Source organism: Cavia porcellus, unplaced genomic scaffold (genome assembly GCF_034190915.1).
Source record: "Cavia porcellus strain 051 isolate PalLab524CR breed Dunkin Hartley unplaced genomic scaffold, mCavPor4.1 scaffold_14, whole genome shotgun sequence".
Taxonomy (NCBI): Eukaryota; Metazoa; Chordata; class Mammalia; order Rodentia; family Caviidae; genus Cavia; species Cavia porcellus.
This window is the reverse complement of record NW_026947497.1, coordinates 25,082,558-25,104,457: the sequence shown is the minus strand read 5'-3', so window position 1 is coordinate 25,104,457 and position 21,900 is coordinate 25,082,558. Positions and strand designations below refer to the sequence as shown.

General features: G+C 37.6%; 1 protein-coding gene across 1 annotated transcript in view; it reads right to left on the bottom strand.

Annotated features, from left to right (window-relative positions):
- Larp1b (La ribonucleoprotein 1B) overlaps positions 1-21,900 on the bottom strand; it is a 94,912-nt gene that overhangs the window by 11,327 nt on the left and 61,685 nt on the right. The window contains 1 exon segment of the mRNA XM_063260754.1: positions 3,716-3,822. Within this exon segment, the coding sequence (XP_063116824.1) occupies positions 3,716-3,822 (107 nt within the window).

Sequence of the window (21,900 nt, the reverse complement as noted above, 5' to 3'; positions counted from 1 at the left end):
TATGTGTTTAATAATGATATGGATACACTGAGCTGTACATTTAGAGATGGGGAAGATGGTTGACTTTATGTATGCTTTTTAATCACAATTTCTAGGATGTGACAGACACAAAACACTTTTGTAACATATAAGTACAACAGAGAAACAGGCATGGTAGAGCACGCCTCTAATTCCAACAGTTGGGAGGCTGAGGCAGGAGGATTGCTGCAAGTTCAAGGCCAGCGTAGGCTACATAGAGAGTTCAAGGCCATTCTGAACCACATAGCAAGGTCTTGTCTTAAAAGAAAAGAGTACAATGGAAGACCAGCCAACACAATATGGTTATTTAGGTTTCATCATTTTTCATATGCTTCTTTAAAAAAAGGAAATGAGTCTTTAATATGAATAAAAATAACTAAATATGTGTTCCCAATGGTAAAATCTCAGTTTTCAAGCAAAAATGGGATTTTGGAAATTGTATTTGTCACTGTGAGCCTGATATAGAAACTTTTCCCACTAACACTTAAAGACTGCTAGAGAAAACAGTAGTGGATTTTGGGGGCATCTGCATGGCTGCAGACAGGTGGGTGTGCAAGTGTGTGTGGGTATATGTGTGAAAACATACCCAATATATTCACAATGCAATGTAGCCATCACTACTACCTATACCCCAAACCTCGTTATTCTCCCAAAAACTGTCCCTTTAAGCCACACCTACTCCTTTACACTTCCCTAGCAACCTGCACTCTAACCTGTCTCTACAGATTTCACTATTCCAGGTACTTCATGTCAATCATACAGTGTTTACCCTTCTATATCTATATCTATATCTATATCTATATCTATATATAAAGCATAACATTATCAAACTTTGTGCAGGGGCATCTATCAAACTGTGTTCCTTTCTACAGCTAATGTTTATATTCCATTGTAAGTGTACACCACACTGTGCTTATCCAGTCATTTATTGAGGGACAGTTGGGCTGTTACTTTTTGGCTTTGAATAATTCTATGAACAGGGGCATATGAATATCCATTTGCATCCTTTTTTTCCAATATTTTTGGATGTATAACTAGGAGAAACACAGCTAGGTCATACAGAATTTTATGCTTAAATGATTTGAGAAAATGTCACTTTTTCCTAGGTGACTGGTACATTTTATATTTCCACCAACAACACAAAAGGATTCCAATTTCTCTACATCCTCGCAAATACTCATTTTCAAATTTTTTAAAAGTTACATACATCCAGCCAGATGTGGTGGTACATGACTATAATCCTAGCAACCAAGAGGCTGAGGCAGGAGGATTGCTGCAAGTTCAAAGCCAGTCTGGGCTACAAAGTGAGTTCAAAGCCAGCCTGAATTACACAGTGAAACCCTATCTTAAAGTACCAAAAATAAAATAAAAGGAAAGGAAAAAAGTTACACCTATATATTAGTCAGTTCAGGTTGGTACATAACAAGACATCACAGACTGGGTGACTGAACATCAGAAATTTATTTCCTTACAATTCTAGAGGTTAGAATAGGAGATGCTACCTGCATTCATCTTGGTGAAATCTTATTCATGACTTGCAGACAGACACCTTCTTGCTGTGTCTGAACATGCCTTGTCTCCTAAGCAGATACATAGAGAACTCCCTGGTATCTTCCTTTTCCTGGAGAGACTCAAACCCTATCAGAGTAGGACTCCACTCTTTAGACCTCCTTTAATTTTCTTACTTCATTAATATTCCTAGTTTTAAATAGAGTCACATCAAGACCTAGGGTTTCAACATAGGAATTTTGAGGGAACCCAACTCAGTTAATACCATCCTAGTGGGTGTGAAACAGTATCTCATAGTGGCTTTTTCAATTTGTGCTTTCTTTCTCTTGCTTAACTGTGCTAGCTAGAGTTTGAAGAACTGCACTGGATAGGAATGCCAAGTGGGAACATTCTTCCCTTGTTCCTGACATATACCCACTTTACCATTAATGGCAATATAGTTAATGAAAACAACATAAAACTACCAAATGGATATCAATATAAAGACACATTTCAAGATTACTGAGATTATGACAAACTCCCAAGCACTTCTTTTCATAAAACTAATCCTTTCTTTCTAGTAACCAGTCAAAAAACATTTGTTCTGAAAGTTAAATTTTCCTTTTTTTTTTTCCGGTACCAGGGATCAAACTCATGACCTCACACTTGCCAGGCAGGCGCTTATGCCGCTGAGCTAGATCCCCAGCCCACTTAAATTTTCAAATGAAAAAAAAAAAAAAAAAAAAAAAAAAAACAAAAAACAAAAAAACGGATAATTTGATGTGATGGAGACCACTATGAAGCGGCTCTCATGATTTTAAAATTAACCAACTGCCGGGGACTTAGTTCAGCAGCATAATGACCTGCCGGCAAGCACGTGGTCGTGAATTCGATCCCCAGTACCAAAATAAATAAATAAATAAAATAAAATTAGCAAACTGGCTTTCCATGTTTACTTGTGAGTCTGTCCCAGGCCTAGGCCCCGTGTCTGCAGATGGGCAGCAGATTCACAGTAAGTGGACCTCTGGGAATCACTGGCCCTGGCTGAGGCCTATAGGTGACTATGCTGGCTCCAACCCTAATTAACTAGATAGACTGTAGCTGCAGGCATGGCACGCCTGCAGTGCAGGTCACTCCAGACATAAGAGAGTTCTCCTAAATTAATACAACTTATTAAAGGAGTCTTTGAAGCCACTGCTGAGGTCCTGCTCAGTTTCCTACTTTTCTACTCTAATCCCTTCCTTGTCTGAAAACCAAATAAATAGAGCCCCCCAGAGAAGTTCTTTGTCTCAGCCCTAGAGAATCTCAAATTCTGCTAGAGGGTTTTGATCCTCCTGGAGCCCTAAAAAATCATACTACTTGTCTTTACTTAAGCCTTCGTCATCCACTTGTTTGGGAGGTTGCAGGATTATCAGTCCATGAAAACAATTACTCTGAAAATATCAAGTATTAACATGAGATAAATTTTAAACAAACACAAGCCAATGAACAGTAAAATCACCTCTGTGTTCCTCGATAGGACAAAACATATCAATCTTTTCTTTTTGAAACAGGGTCTCTCTGTGTAGTTCAGGCTGGCCTTAAACTCACTATGCGTCCCAGGCTGGCCTTATCTTGCAGAGCTCTGCTTTCCTCAGCTTCCTGAGTGCTGGGATTACAGACGTGTACAACCATTCTGAGCGCCGCTGCACTCAATTGGCACTCTAATGGTTTGCACTATCTCTTTTGAGGTAAATAATAGTTTTTTGTAAAGTTAAAAAAAAGTATTTCCTGCTAATCAGATTATCTAAGTTATTTCCCTGAAAATGAAAAAAATAAAAAATAATGTGCTTTGTTGCCATATTCTTTATATAATTTGAGTACATCATGAAGCACATGCAGTCTCTCAATAAATACTCATAAAGAATGTACTAAATGCCACTAAGAATCTAGAATCTTTCCACAGATAACTTTCACAGATCGACATAGCTTACAGATCTAAGGAGCAATATTTGTGAAAAAGAATTCAAATAAAAAACAAGCTGTCCCACTGAATTATTCCCTTGATGCACTTACTATAAAACCATCCTGCTTATTTTCTTTCTTTGGTATCTTTTTACTATTTTCTCTATATTTTATACTAATTTAAAAATATCACTAACTAAGTAGTTACTTTTCCAACAAACTTTAAATCAGGAACACACAAGGCAATGTGTGACAGATCTGATACCTGACAGAGGATGTTCTGGGCCTGTGATCTCTGGAATCCATCACCCAACCAACATGACACTCTAGAGGGGGACGTGCACTGTGCTTCGTCTTTCTCTTTCTTGTGCTCTAAAAAAGTAGCAGTCAAACATTGCAATTACTTTCAGTAGTGTGAACTTCACAAGTAAATGAAAACCCTCTGACCTGTAAACCACCTCAAACATTTTCATACTGTGGATGACACATTGTGAAATCACATGAAGTCACAAAACTCAAATACCTCACATGCAAGTCAGGAAACGTAACAAGACCTTTTACTAGGTTTTTAGTACAAGATTAAAGAAAACACAACTTAGGGGCTGGGGATTTAGCTCAGCAGCATAAGTGCCCGCCTTGCAAGTATATGTGGTCCTCAGTTCGATCCCCGGTACTGATAAAAAAGAAAAAAAGACCAAAAAAAAAAAAGTGAGGCTGGGGATTTAGCTCAGCAGCATAAGCACCTGCCTTGCAAGCAGGTAGTCATGAGTTCAATCCCTGGTACCGATAAAAAGAGAAAAAAAAAAAAAGAAAAAGAAAATACAACTTAGAGTGATTCTTTGTCACACTTTCTGATCATCTCTAATTACACTACTCAATTGTAAAGAAATTACTTCTTACAGAGGGAAAATATCACTGTTAGGTCAATGGCTTTTAGTTAATAACATGATAAAATCTTAGTGTTTCCTTAGGATCTTGTAACCTGGGTGTTCAGAATGATTTGGGAGTCCTTGAAGGATGTGCCCTCAGATATTCTGGAACCCAGTGGACAATGAATAGGCCTTTGTTACTAAAGTTATTTCTGAAACATCAAACAGCATCTGAGCTAATTTAAATTGCAAATAAGTAGCTCTTAAAATTACTTAGATGCTAAGAAAATGTTTCACTTTGATAAGGATAATTCTGAAATTTTCTGTGTTCAAAGAATTTTTCATTAGAAACATTTTAGATATATTGAAGGAATAAAAAACTAAATAGCTGTCTATCACCTAACTTTACAAAATTTAAATTGTTGTATCTTGGGGAGCAGGCTATTGAAAACTGAACCCAGGGCCTTTGCACTGAGTTATAGACCCAGTCCTGTTTCAATTCTTTCAGACAGTGTGTTGCTAAATCCTAAATTGTCCAGGCTAGACTCGAATTTTCAATCCTCCTGCCTTAGCCTCCTAGAATCCTGGGTTACATGTGTATGCCACCATGTTAAATCTACTCATAACCCACCCTCCCTTCCTCTTTCTTTCTAGAAAGACTAAAGTTCTGTTATCCTCCCCAAATCCCACTTCCCTCCTGTTTCTCCTCCTCAGAGATAGTCAGGCCGTTAAATTTGGGACTTTTGTTGGTTTGGTGAAGGGTCTCACTATGTAGTTCACATCAGCCTTGGACTCACTGTGTAGCCCAGGCTGGCCTCGAACTCGCAGCAATCCTGCTTCAATCTCCTGAGTGCTGGGATCACAGGTCTCATCACCATGCCAGGCTCTGTTTTGTTTCGTTTTGTGCTCATTATGGGCCACATTATGTAATTCAGGCTCACCTTGAACTCACTATGTAACAGCCCAGGTTAGCCTCAAACTCACAGCAATATTTCTGCCTCAGTCTTCTGGAATGACAGACACTCCCACCTTGCCCAGTTTAGCATTTTATGATACGGTACTAAGTAAATCTGATGATGAATCAAGTAGTAGTGACAAAATCTAGATTTCAAGTCAGGCGTGGCTCACGGTTGTAATCCCAGCACTCAGGAGGCTGAGGCAGGAGGATTGTTGCAAGTTCATAACCATCCTGGGCTACAAAGTGAGGTCAAGGTCAGCCTGAACTACATAGTGAGACCCTGTCTCAAAAAAAAAAAAAAAAAAAAAAAAAAAAATATATATATATATATATATATATATATATAGACGTTTCATTCTCTCTCAATTCTCATCACTTTATTAACTTCTTTTATTTAAACAATAACCTTTTAATTTTCAGCTACTATTCTGGGCAGAAGTTTGTAAAATCAAAAATAAATATATTTATTATTTGTATTCACTTGCTCTATTACTGTATAATATTTTTGCTTAGTTTATTTCACATAAGTGACAGCATACTTTATATACAATTTTCTATGCTTTTTCATGTTTTATTCACTTGGCTGATTTGTTCATTTCCAGTGATGAACTGTTACTATGTATCAACAATTGTCTGTTCTCCTACAGATGGACATTTATGTTATTTCTTAACATACTTGGTTTAATTAACACTACAATCAACATTGTCAAATGTGTCTCTTTTTACAGCTGTGTGCATTTCTCCAAGTTTATATCTGAGTGGAAATGCTAGGTCAAAGGATACACGCATCTTCTGATTTTCTGAATATTGACTGACAAATCACTCTGACTTGTATCTAGATGTCCCCCTTGAGTCTCATGCAGTCATAGACGGGGCTTTTTGGAAATGGCTGGAGCTAGAGTATGTGATGCTGGGATCTGAGTCTGCATGCAGCCTGGATAAAATATAAGGAATAGTAAAAGAGCTGCTGTGGTAATTGCTGGTCACTTGCACTTGCTGTCTTCTGCCTGCCATGAATGTTTCTCCTCTGTGATATCTGTCATGTGCTACTCTGCCTTGGAGCCAGCTGATTAGACTGAAACCTCTACAAACTATGAGCCAAATAAACCTTTCTTTCTTTAACTTTATGTGCTGGGCATATTGTCTCAGTAATGAGAAAAGTAACTAAGACACACTCTCCATAGTGTTTTTACCAGCTTATACTCCCAACCGCAGCATGAAGAGTTCCAGGGACATGACATTCTGGTCAAGCCTGGGTTTTGTTTAGACTCTTAAATTTATCTTTCCATCTTTTAGGGTTCAAATGGTATTTGCATTTCCTTAGTTGTTACTAATGCAGTTGAACTTATTTGCATATATCTAGTTAACATTCAGACTTTTGCTTTTGTGAGTTTGTCATTTATATCCTTTAAGTATTTTTCTATTTTTATATTAAGTTACTTTACTTACTGATGATTTGTTCATGAAAATCTCATGGTACCATACTAAGTAAGCCAGAAGATGAATCAAATAGTAGTGTCAAAATATGACCTGTATGTCTATATGGTTTTAATTCATACTTATGGTCTTTTTTTATTCATGTAATAATCTTTCATTATTTCATTCACCAAACAGTATTAAGTGTCTACTGTTACCAACTTCTATTCTAGGTAGAAGTTTGTAAAATCCAAAGTGAATTTAGCCACTTGCCAGAGATTATTCTGAGGAATAAACTAGACCATTTCATACATCTCTGTAAAATCTGCTAGCATTTCCCCTTTGCCTCCAGGGACCTAGGTTCCTGTCTTGCTGGACTTTGCCTCATTTGCTGCCATCCTCTATGTCAATCTACTTTTTAATATGCACCTTCCTCTGAAAGCCCTTGTCTTTCATCTTTTATCTATGCAGTTGGATACCTTTCCTTTAATAACCAGAACAGATGCTACCTTCCTTGGGATAGAAAGCATTCCTTAAACATTCCATGCCAAAAGAGTTCATCTTCTTGTGTGCTATCTCTGTATCTCATCCATGTATGGTTTCTGGTAGTTTGGATCAGGAGGGTTCTCCAAAGGCCCATGGGTTAGTGGATTGGCAGTCAGCTTGGTGCTATAAGAAGGTGTTGGAAACCAATAAGGCATAGGGTCTAGTGGGGGACCAGGTCATACAGGAATATGTCCTGAAAGGGGATATTAGGGCCCTGGCTCTGTTTTTTTGTTTTTGATTTTTCTTTTTTTTTCTTTTTTTTTTTTTTTGCTTTGCAGCTACCACAATGAAAACTGCCCTTCTCCCTTCCATGTTTTCAAGTGTGGTTTTGTTTTATTTTGGTTTTAGAGATGCGCTCTTGCTATGTTAAACAGTTGAGGCTGGCTTTGAACTCACTATGCAGCCAAGGCTGGCCTTGAACTTAAAGTGATCCTCCTGCCTCAGTCTCCCAAATGCTGGGATCACAGACGTATACCACCACATCTAGCCCATTGTGTTATACCACGCTCAGCACGTGCCCAAAAGGGAATAAGGCTAAGCAACTGTGAGTTGCAACCTCTGCAACTGTCAGCCAAATAAACCTTTCCATTAAGTTGATTATGTTAGGTATTTTGTTATAGTAACAGAAAGCTAACATCGTTTCATTTATCAAATCAAAATTATGCCATCATCCCATTATATCCCCAAAGCAAGTCTTACTGCTTTCCTGAAAACAACAGCCACAATATTACTGAATATTAATGCCTACCATAGTGTCTGGTAAAAGAAATCCTCTCTAAAGGAATGGTAAATGTAACAGAATCGTGTTAATGCTATTTTCCTTCCACCTAAATCTTAATAAAAATGAGCATACACTGAAAAACTGTTAAATCTAGAACCTTTGTTAAAAATATATATACAAAGGTCTAAGAAACCAATCTGCTGGAAAGAGTAAGCTTCGTGGCACTGGATTATGTTCTCTAAATTACATTTCCTACTGATCAGGCATCCTCAGAGAAATAGTCTGGAACAAGACTATGAACCTGAAAATCTTAAGCCAAAAAGCAATGGAGTTAAAAACTAAACGACCACTTACAAAGGTTAAAAGGATGTAGAAGCAAATTTTAAGGCTCATACTAGAACTGAAATGGATTAAAAGCATCAAATACATAAGTGCCATGAATTCATAATAATACTTTAAAGCTCCATCATATTTGGAGATTGCTGGAACACATTCTTATTTTGCACATTGATAAACTACATAAAAAGAGGCATGATTTATCCTTCCTTTTCTGGACAAATTGAATTTAGAGTAAGTTAATTAAAGATCTTCTTAATAAATTTTAAGTAAGAAATGCAAAAGGAAAGGTAGAATTAGATCACAAGCGGGGCGCAGGGACACATGACTGCAATCCCAGCACTCTGTGACACTGAGGCAGCTTCAGGCCAAGCCTGTCTCAAAATTTAAGAAAAAAGAAGGTTGGGCTGTAGCTCCATGTAAGTTCAATCTCTAGTACTCCCCTCACAAACAGAATTACAAGACCATTGGTTTTTTTCTTTTTGGCACAAGAAATGAACCCAAGGCCTTTGCCTTGATCCACATCTCAGGTTTTTAAATTTTTTTTTTCAATTTTGAGACAGGGTCTTGCTAAATTGTTTAGTAGTACAGGCTGGGTTCAAACTTGTGATCCTCCTATCTCACCCTCCCAGAGTGTTGTGATTACAGGTAATTACTTGTGCCACTAAGCCTAAGTAAAAGATCACTTTCGTAACTAGTGAAACAGAAGATCTGGTAGAACATTCGTGAATGACTACTGGAGCCATTTGGTAAAATCGAAGAGTAATTTCAGTTTCCCTTCAGTCACTATTATATTGCAAAATATGATGAAATATTTATAGATGAAATGTTACAATTCGTATATAAAAATTCAATATAAAAGACAAGAAATAGGCAAAGTAAAGATTTTAAAAAAAGAAAGTCAAACTACTAACAGCTGTTAAAATTAGCAAGATGGGTACATGGAACTTCATTAACCAGTTTCCTCTACTTTTATCTATATCTGAACATTTCCATAATCAAAAGGTAAATTTTATTTCAGTTTAATATTTATTTTACAGTTTGTTTACTAGGAATCTTACCAATAAGAGTAGATATATCATTATTATAATGAAGACTAAGATGTATGGAATGCTTTATTTCTAAAGAGATATTGTATAAAATTTTAATAAGAATATTATATAGAATTTATAACATTTTGACATAAAATTATCAAAAATAGTTAACTATAAGCATGAAGCATTTATATTAGATATTGAAATATCAGAAAAATATATACCTAGGGAATAAGAATATATTAATATTTGTATCACCTATAAGTCTGGGATGATATGTTAGTATCTCTTTCACAGCTATTATAATGTTGTAGTTCCATTTTCATAGGCCATAACTTACACATAAATGTTCATAATAGCATTTTTTATAATAGCCCAAACTAGAAACAATCCAAATTACCTGTCGACCATAAATCCATGTCATGGAATAACAGTAATAAAAAAGGACTACAAAACTGATACAGTAATGTCATAGATGAATATCAAAAAAATAACAAACCATATACATGGCCAAGTATCATACGATTCTATACATGTAAAACTGCTGGCAAATTCAAAACTATAGAGAAAGGAAGATAAACTTGTTGCCTAAGGCTAAATGAAGGTGAGTGCTGGAGCTGACAGCACATGAACACGAGCGAACATTTTAGCGCCATGGAAATGTTGTGTGGTGCTGATGTAAAACTGTACAGATTTACTAAAACTCATAAATCCATGCTGAAAGAGGCTTAACTTTATGATATACACGTTACATTAAAAAAAAAAGCCCAAAACAGATCATTCCAATCTTCCAGCACATTAGTTGTGACTGTCTAGCACACAGTTTTGCTACAAGCTTAAGACATTTCAGAAACTAAGCTAAAACTGTGATGTTCAAACTGTGGTCCCAACCAGCAACTTCAAGATGACCTAGAACTTGTTAGAACTTGTTAGAAATGTGTATTTTTATATTCCAACTTATTGAATCAGAAACTTGGTAGAGTGCTTTAATTTGTCTCAACAAGCTTTCCAGTGAATCAGATACTAGCTAAATTTAAGAACTGCTAGACTAAGTGGCATGCCAATCTTAGCACTACCGAAGATGTTCCAAATGTTACTGGTATGAAAGCAAATCACTGCACAGCCTCATACCTCAGCCATACTGGCCTTGACCACAGACCTTACTGCCACTATAGACAGGAACTACCTTTATAAAAACACATTTAGGGCTGGGTTTAGCTCAGTGGTGTAAGTGCCTGCCTGGCAAGTGCAAGGTCATGAGTTTGATTCTTGGTACCAAAAAAATAAAATAAAATAAATTAAAATTTAAAAAATACATTTTAAACCAGGTGTGGTAGCACACACCTGTAACCCCAGAATTCAGGAGGATAAGGCTGCAGGATCAACTTCAGTTTAAGGCCTGCAATTCCAGCCTCAAGAGGCTGAGGCAGGAGGATCCTTTGGAGTTTGAGATTGGCCTGGGCTACAAAGTGAGCTCAAGGCCAGCGTGAACTGCATAGTGACACCCTGTCTCAAAAAGACAATAAATAAATAAATAAAACTGCTTGTCTAGTATGTATGATAATGTCCTTGATTCAACTGCTGATACAAAAAAGAAAAAGAAAGCAGAAGGCATACACATGCAACATATTTGTAAAACTTCAGCAGGACCTCCAGTATATTAAAAATGTCTGTGTAAACTACACTCTTACTCCTCTAAAAAACAAAACAATTCTGATGACTCCGAGCATCTTTTAATATAACCAGCAGTGTATGGATGTGTCTCTAAAAATGTCATGTTTGATTTGATCCATTTCTTTAGCTTTATGGAATCACATTCGGTATCTTTTACTCAACTTTGTCTTCTACGTGTTCATAAAGCTGTGTGTGGGTATTTTACTGCTGTGCAGCATCATACAGATTACTGGATGATGATATATCCAAGTAATGGTGGACTTCTTGGTTATTTCTAATTTGTGATTATAACAAACTGTATTGGCAGATCATTATATGTTGCTCCAGATGAGTATTTTCAGATTCCTCTAGGATAGTGCTGTCCACGTAAATACCATACAATCTTAAATTTTCCCAAAATATGAACAATGTAAAAGGTAAATTCTAACATCAAATCCAGTATGTCAACATTCAAGGATTATTAAAATTCAAACACTTTATTCTTTTTCTCTACTGTCTTCAAAATCCAGTATTTTACATTTATTATTATTATTATTATTATTAGGTACTGGGGATTGAACTAATGACCCTCATACTTGCCAGGCAAGTGCTTATGCCACTGAGTTAAATCCCCAACCCCAGTATTTTACATTTAAAGTAAATATATTTCTCATTTAACAATCGAGTATCATTCCTATGACTAAATCAATAAATGAATTGGTCACTATCTTAGTTACTTTTCTCATTGCTGAGACAAAATACCCAGTGTTCAAAGTTACAGAGGAAAGGTTTGTTTAGCTCACAAATTGTGTAGGTTTCAGTTAGTAATCATCTGTTTCCAAGGCAAAGTGACATGGCAGAGGGTCATCACAGAGGAGAACAGCTCATGGCAGACAAATGGCAACAAAAGCAGCAGGTGACCACATCAGCCCTCCTTCTGTCCCTTGTACTCCGTCCAGGCTACCTGCTCTTAGGATGGGTAATAAGTACTCATACCTCAGGGTGGGCCTTCCCATTATCCACTCCCAGTACTATGTCAAACCAATCAGCGGACATAAAAAAATACCTTCGTGACCTCATAGACAAACTTAAAACTGAAATTTTAATCCAACTGAGGCAAGACATAAAAAGATTAATAAAAAAATGCTAAGCCCCTCTCAAGAAGACACAGATGAAAGAATGGAGGAACCCAGAAAAGGAAGAGAACCTTTTGGTGAAGAATATAAGCAAAATCTACAATACATGAAACAGATCCAGAGAGATTACCAGGAAATTAAAAACTCCATTGAAAGCTGGCAAAATGCCTTGACAGAAACTGAAGTTTTAGCCTTTTGAAACTTGGAGATTTACGATGTGTGATTGTGAAAGAAAAGACCTATTAAAAATAACAAGGAACCAGGAAGTAACAATTCAAAGACTAGAAGATGACAAGAGGATCTATAACTCAAGAATAAAAAATGTGAGCGAAGAAGCAGAAGTAACCACAAGTGAATTACAAAGGCTATTCACAGAAATAATTAAGGAAAATTTCCCAAGCATAAGAAAAAGAAATGATATCCAGATAAATGAGGCATACAGAACTCCAACCAACTACAACCAAAACAGATCAACTCCCAGACATATAATAATCAAGATCCCAGAAATCCACCACAAGAACAGAATATTAAAAGCAGTCACAGAAAAGAAGCAGATCACCTACAAAGGAAAAGTCATCAAAATAACGACAGATTTATCAACACAAACTATCAAATTGACAAGAGCCTGGGGGGAAATAGTCCAAGCCCTGAAAGAAAATAACCTCCAACCCAGATTGATGTACCCTGAAAAACTCTCTCTCAAAATTAATGAAGAAATAAGATGTTTCCAAGACAAGGAGGAACTGTGGGAGTTCATGGCCATCAATCCTACCCTACAAAAAGTACTGAAGGACATTCTAGAGAGAGAGAAAAAAAATACCAAGATTCCAGCAATAGTGGCAAAGAGGCCTCAATGAACAGAGCAGTGGAATGAAGGAGAAAAGTGGATAAATAATAGCAGAAGAATAGAATAGCAGAGATGAGGCAGAGAAGGTGGGCTATAATCTCTAATACAGATAGCCTTGATACACTAACAAAGAAACACAAGCAGAGTAGATTAGGGGGCAGGATCCATCGAGATGCTCTGAATAGGAAATATACTCATCCTGAAAAAGGGTTAATAAACTGATGAGAAAACGATGCTGTATGTGACAGGGAACCAGAGAGAAATAGGGACAACTCGTCCAGTAGCCGCAGATAGGTTAAAAAGTTATGACACTTTTGTGCAGTGTAGAACTACACAGCTAGAAGGAAGGAAAACCTTGTGGCTTTAGTAAGTACAGGAATACAGCTCAAGATCAAGCTCAGGGGTGAAAAGGTTCAGCACCACTCAGATAGAAAACAGGTTGACCCCCTAATCTAAAAACTAAAGGAGCTAGTGGGACCCAAAATATGCAAAGCATCCTGAGAAAGGGAAAGGTGAGGAACTGCCTAAAAAAGGAAGGCAGAGGACATTGTTAATAGTATATCAGGATTTAAAAGCCACAGTAGTCTTATCGCTCTGTTTAGTTTGATTTTATTTTGTTCCAGTCTGTCTGCTCATACTAGATTTGAGGGCACAGCTATCCCAAAAATAGCAGGCTATACCATAGTAACTATCCTTAATTTCCTATTAACTTAAACTGAAGCTCTGTATTACTTACACTGTCTTACTATGACTGATCTTATTTGAAGCTGGTTAGACTGCTGTTGTGCATTGACTGATTTTATTCGAATTTGGTATACCTGATAGTATCAAGTCTAAGAGTAGAGGCAACTACTCTGAAGATGACAAGATGTAATAAGATACCAACTCCGGTTTGATTATTAAATGCTTTTGAAGTCCTACAATGTCTCCAAAGTTGTGTTTTTATTAAAATAGCTATGTAATGCTATGTTCATTTATATTATGTCTGATGATGTGGGCAATTCTATTGAAAATAATAAGAGAAAGCAGAGTAACTACTGTAGATCACCTGATATTGTAATTTTATATGTCTTTTTCATTTCATGTTTTTCTAGGATTTGTTTTGTTGTCTTGTTTTGATGTTTTTCCCTACAATAAAGGATAGATATACATGAAGAGATTCACTCATGGGGAGAATTTCTAACAGTTTACGGAAACATTATATAATGCATGATGTAATGAACAGATACTCTGAAGAGACATTAAGATACCCAGTGCTCATTCTGTAGCATTATGATGTAAAATCTAGCAATACTATTATTCACTGTTCAGAGTGATACTAGCCTAGTCTCTTATGTTCAGTTTCAGCATATGTAAAGATAAGGACAGCTACTTCGAAGAGAATGAGAGACATGGCAGTCATTATTGACTCCCCCAATGTCGGGTCTTCAAGACCTAAAAAGCCTTCATCATCCTGTTCTGATTAGATTCGTTCTATAAAGTCCAGTATGTATTCAATGTGTGTGAAGATGGGGAGAACTACTTGGAAGAAAACTAGAGACAATTAGACAAAAGTGAAGATCTCCAGTGGACTTGCTTTGAAATTTGTATTTCTTAAAATTGTTTATGATCTGTTTTGTTCTGTTTAATCTTATCCTCTTTAAAATTAAAAAAAATTGCCCTAAAAAATCTACATTTGACAGATAATATGTATTTCCTTGTTCAGCATATTTCACATAAATGGATTTATCCAATCTGTGGTCCTTTATGACTTGGTCCTTTCACCTACCATTTTCATGTGGTTCCATATACCACATTTTATCAGTTCATTAAAAAGTGAGCTATTTTGACTTTTGAGAAGCTATTTGTGTGTATGTTTTAGTCGTGGTTGACACACGTAACAATGGAATGGCTGGGACATGTGTCAACTCTAGGTTTAATCTTTTGAAAACCATCAGACTATTTTCCAAAGTGAATACCCCATTTTACATTTTGATCTGCACCACATGAAGGTTCCATTTCTCCCCATTCTAACTTTCTTTAGGATTTGTTTTTTTGTTATAGTCATAGTGGGTGTGATGTGGTATCCCATTGTGATTTTCATGTTCATTGCCTTGGTGGCTAATATTGAGCAACTTTGCACATGCTTACTGGTCACATGTTCATCTTCTTAGAGGAATGTATTTAAATCCTTCATGTTTTGAAGGTGGGTGATCTTAAATTGTCCATTATTTTTGCTTTTGTTTTTTGGAACTGGGTCTTGCTATGTAGTTCAGGCTGTCTTTGAATTCACTATATAGTCCCAGTTAGCCTCAAACTCAAGATGTTCCTGCCTTGGCCTTCTGAGTGTTGGGATTACAGATGTGTGCCACCAAATGTGGGTTAATTATTACAGACTCCAAATACAAGTCCCTTACAAGATATAAAATTTACCCTTATGGGTTCTATTTTTTAATAGATTTTTTAAGAACAGCTTTGGAGCCATAGAGAAATTCAGCTGAATCCACAAAATATGTGCACATATACAAGCACATCCTCCACCACCACACAATATCAACATGCTGTGTGAGGATGATACACTAGTTACAACTGATGAACCTTCACTGAGAAAGTATAATCATTTCAAGACCACAGTTTACATTATGGTTCATTCTTGGTGCTGTACAACCTATGGATGTTTATCAACAGATGACGATATATACTTGCCAGTACAATATCACAACGAAGAGTTCCCTAAAAATAACTCTATCCCTCTCTTCTTCAAATCCATGGCAGTCACTGATCTTTTCAGTCTCCACAGCTTTGCCTCTTCTAGGATGTCAACAGTTGGAATAACACAGTATGCATTTCATAGATGAGGTTCACTCATCTTTTTTCTTTATATCATTGTTATCAAAAGGCCCCCCAAAAGTCAGAAAAGCCAAAGAAGTAAGGGAAGGTAAAGCAAGAAATCAGCTGAAAAGAAGGAAATATAGAGAAATATGAGAGTGGCATTTGTGTGGCCAGTCTCACTAACATGTACAGCATGTTGAAATCCACTATCTTTACAACCATACAGAGAAAAGATGTGAATAAGGAACCTAGTGTTGCTAAAGGTGTTATTCAAATTAGTAAGTCAGGATCAAGTGTTAAATGAGGCAGAAAGGCTGTTAGTGTGGATAAATGAAAGACAGATGGCAGATTATAGCCCAAGTTTGTAATCTGTGAAAGAGCTAGAACTATAAATGCAGATCTCATAAAGGATAATCCATCAATGAGTAGTAATGGTGAAATATTTTATGCCATTATAGTTTCATAATTTTAAATCAAGAACTGGGGTTCATACTATAACTAGACATGGTAAAGCAGCCAGAGCTACAAAAAAGAGGCTGCTAAAAATTACACATACCACCTTGAAACAACAACACAGAGAAATGGTTTTGTGCTCATCAAGTTTTCAATTGTGTTAAAACTGGTGTTTTCTGACAGAAAATGTACAGGAGATCATACATTACCCAGGAAGAAAAGAAAATGTTAATAAACAACCTATGAAGGACAGGTTGGCTTTATTGCGGACCAATGGGAGTGGTTACCTCCAAGTAAAGCCTCTCTTGGTTTATCGCTCTGAGACTCCTAGAGTGTTCAGGAAACATAGTCATGAAGAATAGGCCAGGGTTCATGTGGAGATCTAATGCAGAATCCTGGGTAACAGGAATTCTTTTTCTTGAATGGATCAGGGAAGCTCTATCCCACTGATAAAAAATATCTAGAGGACAAACATTTACCACTTAATGCTATCATCATGGACAATGCTCCTGCTCATCCATGAGATTTGGAAGAATAATTGGCTGAAGAATTCCCGTGGGTCTCAGGTGAGTTCTCCCCATCTAATATAACCTTTCTACTGCAGCCTATGGACCAGCATGACATAGCTAACTTTAAGAAGCTATCCACCAAGGAACTCATGTGCTTCTAGATGTCTCAGACACTGTTTTAACCCTCAGAGTCCTGGAAGAAACATGGCATCATCGTAACCTCAGTGAGGTTCACTGAGAAACCCAGGGCCGGTATCTCTCTAAGGACAGAGATCTGACCCTATGGTTGATGACACTGTCACTGTAACAGAGTCTATAGGCTTGCAAGTAGACAGTGGTGTGGTGAGGAACTGGTGGAGGAACACGTGAAGGAAATGGTCTACAGAGGAACTTCAGCAACTTCTGGCTGAGCAACAGAGAATGGCAGCTGTGCAGCTTTCTGAAGAGGAGAGGGAGAATCAACAACCAGTGCAGCAAAATGCTTCTTCTGAAACTAAGGAAATGCTGAAACAATGAACAGAGCTACAAACATTTGCAGAGAAGACTCACCCAAGCAGCAAAAAAGCGATTCATGTCACATCATACTGCACAACAGTGTTAAAGTTGTGCAGTGTTAAAGTTAAAGATAACCTCGGATCAGTTTTTGGTTCTGAAATATTGAGACCTAATAAGCCAGAAGTAGGTCCTAGTAGCTAGACTCTCCCAAGGAGAGAAAGGACACCAGATTCCTGATATTTTTATGGAAAGGGACTCTCCCTCCAAACAATAACCATCTTTGATTTCATTCTTCCTTCCTGCAAGCCAAAGATGTCAACTTGAATGGTGAATACAGCAATAAATTGTTGTTTCTGGTAAACTAGGAACACTTTAAAAGTTTTCAGTGAATAATAGGCACATTTTAAAACTAGAAAAATTATTGGTGTTTTTGGTACATTACGCGTATCATACAACGCTTTTTATTATTAAAAGGTTAACGGGTGCTTTAGGAGGTTCAAAACGCATTACAAGTATTTACCTTACTTGACTTACAAACAACTTGAGTTACAGCGAGCCCTCGAAAATAAACTGAGTTCTTATGTCACAGGTCCACTCTACCTGGCTAGAGGCGCCCACAAAGCCACATGTGTTCATAGATGGACTTTACAGAGATGACCGAATCTAGTGTGTATGATGCTAGGGTTAAGGGAGTGTGGTACTGGACTCATCCACTAACTGGTTTATCGCAGTTTTGGGCATGGGTAAGAGGAAGCCCCACCCTACACAGGGGCGGTACCACTTAAAAGTCTGTAGCCTGGATGGCATAAAAGGGAATGGGAGGCTTGCTGTCTTCTGCCTGCTTTGCATGTCCTCTGTGATGCTCCTTTGACATGCCAACCTGCTTGGAGCCAGCCAACTATGAACTGAAATCTCTACAAACTGTAAGTCAAAATAATCCATTCCTTCTTCAATTTACGGGTGTTGAGTATTTTGTTCAAGTAATGAGAAAGTAACTAAGACATTTAGTTAAGAGAATCTTTGGTTTTGTAAGAAACTGTCATACTACCTTCCAAAGTGGCTGTATTTTGTATTCTTACCAACAATGAATGAGAGTTCCTAAACTTCCATATGCTGCTTCCATTGCCTACATTTGCTGCTGTCATTATTTTGGATGCTGCCTACCCTGAAACGTGGTATTTTGCTGTTGTTTGGATTTGTAACTCTTTGATGATATATGATGTTGAGCATCTATTCATAATTCATTGCTTTCCCTTGATGAAATGTTTATTTGGGTCTTTTGAGCAGCTTTAATCAGACTGCTTTCTAATTGCTGTATTTTAAATCATCTTTGAATATTTTTGCTAGTAGTCCTTTATTGAATGTTTTTCTTGACATAAGGTCTCTCTATGTAGCCCAGGCTAGCCTTGAACTCATGGTGAGCGTACTGCCTCAGCTTCCCAAGTGCTGGGATTATAGGAGTGAGCCACCACCTCCAGCTGAATTCGTTTCTGGCAAATATTTTCTCTTAGTTTTTGGCTTGCCTGCTCATTTTCTTGATAGTGTCTTTCAAAAGGAGATGTTTCAAATGTCTTGACGTTCACCCTATCAATTATTTCAAAGATGATGCTTTGCTGTTGTATCTAAAATGTTATGCTAAACCCAACGTCATCTACATTTTCTTAGACTATCTTCTAGAAATTTTAGTTATGCATTTTACATTTAGGTATGTGTCTTAAGTTATTTTTCTCTTGACTGAGGCAAAATACATGACATCCAAAATTAAGGAAGAAAAAGGTTTATTTAGCTCACAGTTTGTAGAGGTTTCAGTCCATAATCAGCTGGCTTCAAGGCAGAGTGGCAGCATGGCAGAGATGTACCAGTTCCTGGGAGCAGAAGACAGCAAGGCAGTAAAGGAAGAGTCGGGCAAACCTCTTTGTCTTTTATAGTGCATGCAGCTACTTGCCCTAGGGCAGGTCCTGCACTTACACCCGTAACTCCAGCATTGGACCATAAATTAATCACAAACCCTGACGCCCCTCACCTCACATGCCTGCATGAGGCTCTGGGGGACCATCCAGGCATGAAACATAACATTCTGCCCAACCCCCTACCCCAAAGACTCATGTACATTTCTTTAGGTAGAAGACATTTAATCCATCTCTAAGATTTGCCAAAGTCCAAACAGTTTCCGCACTGCGAAAAGTCCAAGTCCTAAGTCTCCTCTGAGATTTAAAGCAAACTCCTAGCTGTGAGCCTCTGTACAAATGAAAATGAAACACTTCCAGGATTCAATGGCTCCAGATACATATTACCATTTCATAAGATACAAGTAAGAGGATACATAGGAACAGATCTAAAGCAAGTCCAAACCCCAGCAGGGCAGACATTAAGTCCTGTAGTTGTACGTGCAGCATTCAAAGCAATCTGTGGAAAAGATGATCCACGTTACTGGCTTCTTCAAACTTCTGGGGTCTCCAACATACTTCTGGCTTCACACACTGCCATCTCAGGGGCACACTGCCTGAGCTATCAGGCCTTCTGAAATCTAGATGGAAGTCTTCCTGAACCAACAACTTTTCCATTTTTTATGTGCCTAAAACCAGCACCACATGGAAGATGCCAAGGTCTGCTGTCAGCTGAAGCAGTAGCCAGGCTTTCCTCTCTCTTGGATGTAGGGGTCAAGTGCCTGGATTTCTGGGCACTCTGAATCCAATTTTGAGGAACACATTTTCTATGCTGCCACCATTCTAGAACATGATGCTCTGAGGCTTTTTTCTTAAACCACAGTCTTCCACTTTGGCAATTCTGAGGCTGAAAAATGTAGTCGTGCTGTTTCCTGTGACGTGCTCAGGCTATTTTTTGTATTTTCCTGTTCCATCTTAGCAATTAAGATTGCCTCTGCTCTATCTTTGCAGTTCACAGCTTTACTGGAGCCTTCTTACTGGCCAAACTCACAATTGTTTTAAATCAACCTGCTAGTCTTTTTGCTCCTGATTTGCAACATAAATCTGGCTAAAAGCCCTCAACAGTAGCTATACCACTGCCTCAACATCAGACTGCTTTGAAATTACTTCTGCCAGAATAGTCCACTGTCCTTAATCTCAGTCTCAAAGTCTCTGAACCCAAGCAAAATGCAGACAAATTTTCTGCCAAATCATACACACACTGTCTGGAGTCCAATGGCTAATGCAGTCCTTCTTCCCAGTAGAAACCTCCCAAGCCTGATCTTTATAGGCAGGATTTCTATCAGCCTTCTGAGCTCTGACCAGAATCTGCCATACAGAACAAACTAAGGTCTTCCAGCTGTTTTTTTTTTTTTGCATCTCCAAACTTTTTCAATCTCTTCCCACAAACCATTTCCAAAGGCTCCTGAAATACACCATCAGGAAATGTCACAGTAATGACTCCACTTCTTTAGTGCCAAATTCTGTCTTAATTTTTCTCTCACTGCTGAGACAAAAATACCTGGTACCCAAAGTTAAGGGAAGAAAGGTTTATTTAGCTCACAGTTTGTGGAGGTTTCAGTCCATAATCAGCTGGCTCCAAGGCAGGGTGGCACATGGCAGAGGTGCAACAGTTCATGGCAGAGGAAGACAGCAAAAGCTACGAGAGAGAGATAAGCCTCTTTCTGTCCCTTATAGTGTACGCAGGCTACCTGCCCTAAGGCGAATGCACTCATACCCTTAACCCCAGTTATTGAATCACGCATCAATAATGAACTCTCGAAGCCCACCCCCATGACTGCATGAAGCTTTGGGAAAACATCTAGACACAAACCATAACAGTATATCATACACTTGAGTTAATTTTTATGAAGGATGTCTGTCTTTAGATTATGCATGTTAATGCTCAGTTGCTCTAACACTATTTATTGAAACACTGTCTTTTATTCATTATGTTGTTTTTGCTCCTTTGAGAAAGATTTGTTTATGATACTGGAGGTCTGTCTAGATAGTTTGTGCTTCACATATGCAAAGTCCTGGTTTCAGTCCCCAGAACCATAAAGCAACACTACCAAAACAATAAAGAATTCTATAGTCTTTGCTTTTACATTTAACCCATTGTGAGTTTTTTTAAAGTATGATGTAAGGTAAGAAAGGGTCTAGCTTCATGATTTTGCATATGGATATCCAAAGGTTGACTCAGTATCACTGACTAAAGCTACTCTTTTCCTACTAATAGGTAAGGCATTACTGAATATCAATTGAGGACACACTCATGGATGTATTTCACTGACCTATGTGCCTGCCCTTACAGTGGCATGCTGCCTTGATTGCTATAGCTTTCGCAAACAGAAAGCATAAGTCCTAAATTATTAGTATATGTCTGCAGTATATGATGATGATATTCCTTGTGGGGAATTGGTACATGTGCATAACACATCTCAATTTTTCCCTGCTTCCTCTCTACCCCCATTTTAAATTTTTTCCTTTCTTCTTTTTGCTTGCACTACATTTGTCTTTATCAAGTCAGTTGTAATAAGCACAGATTAAGAGCCAGAAAACATGTAAAACATGTTAGCGTCAAGGTACACTTTTAAATATGCTAGTCATCCTAGAGTGCAATTTCTTCTCTTTTTCCTATTCTCTATTTTGTACTTTATATATTGGTTTTCTCATGTAAGAGAAACCATGCTATAAAAAAAAGTTTGTGTCTGATTTCATTCACTTAACAGTAAAGACTC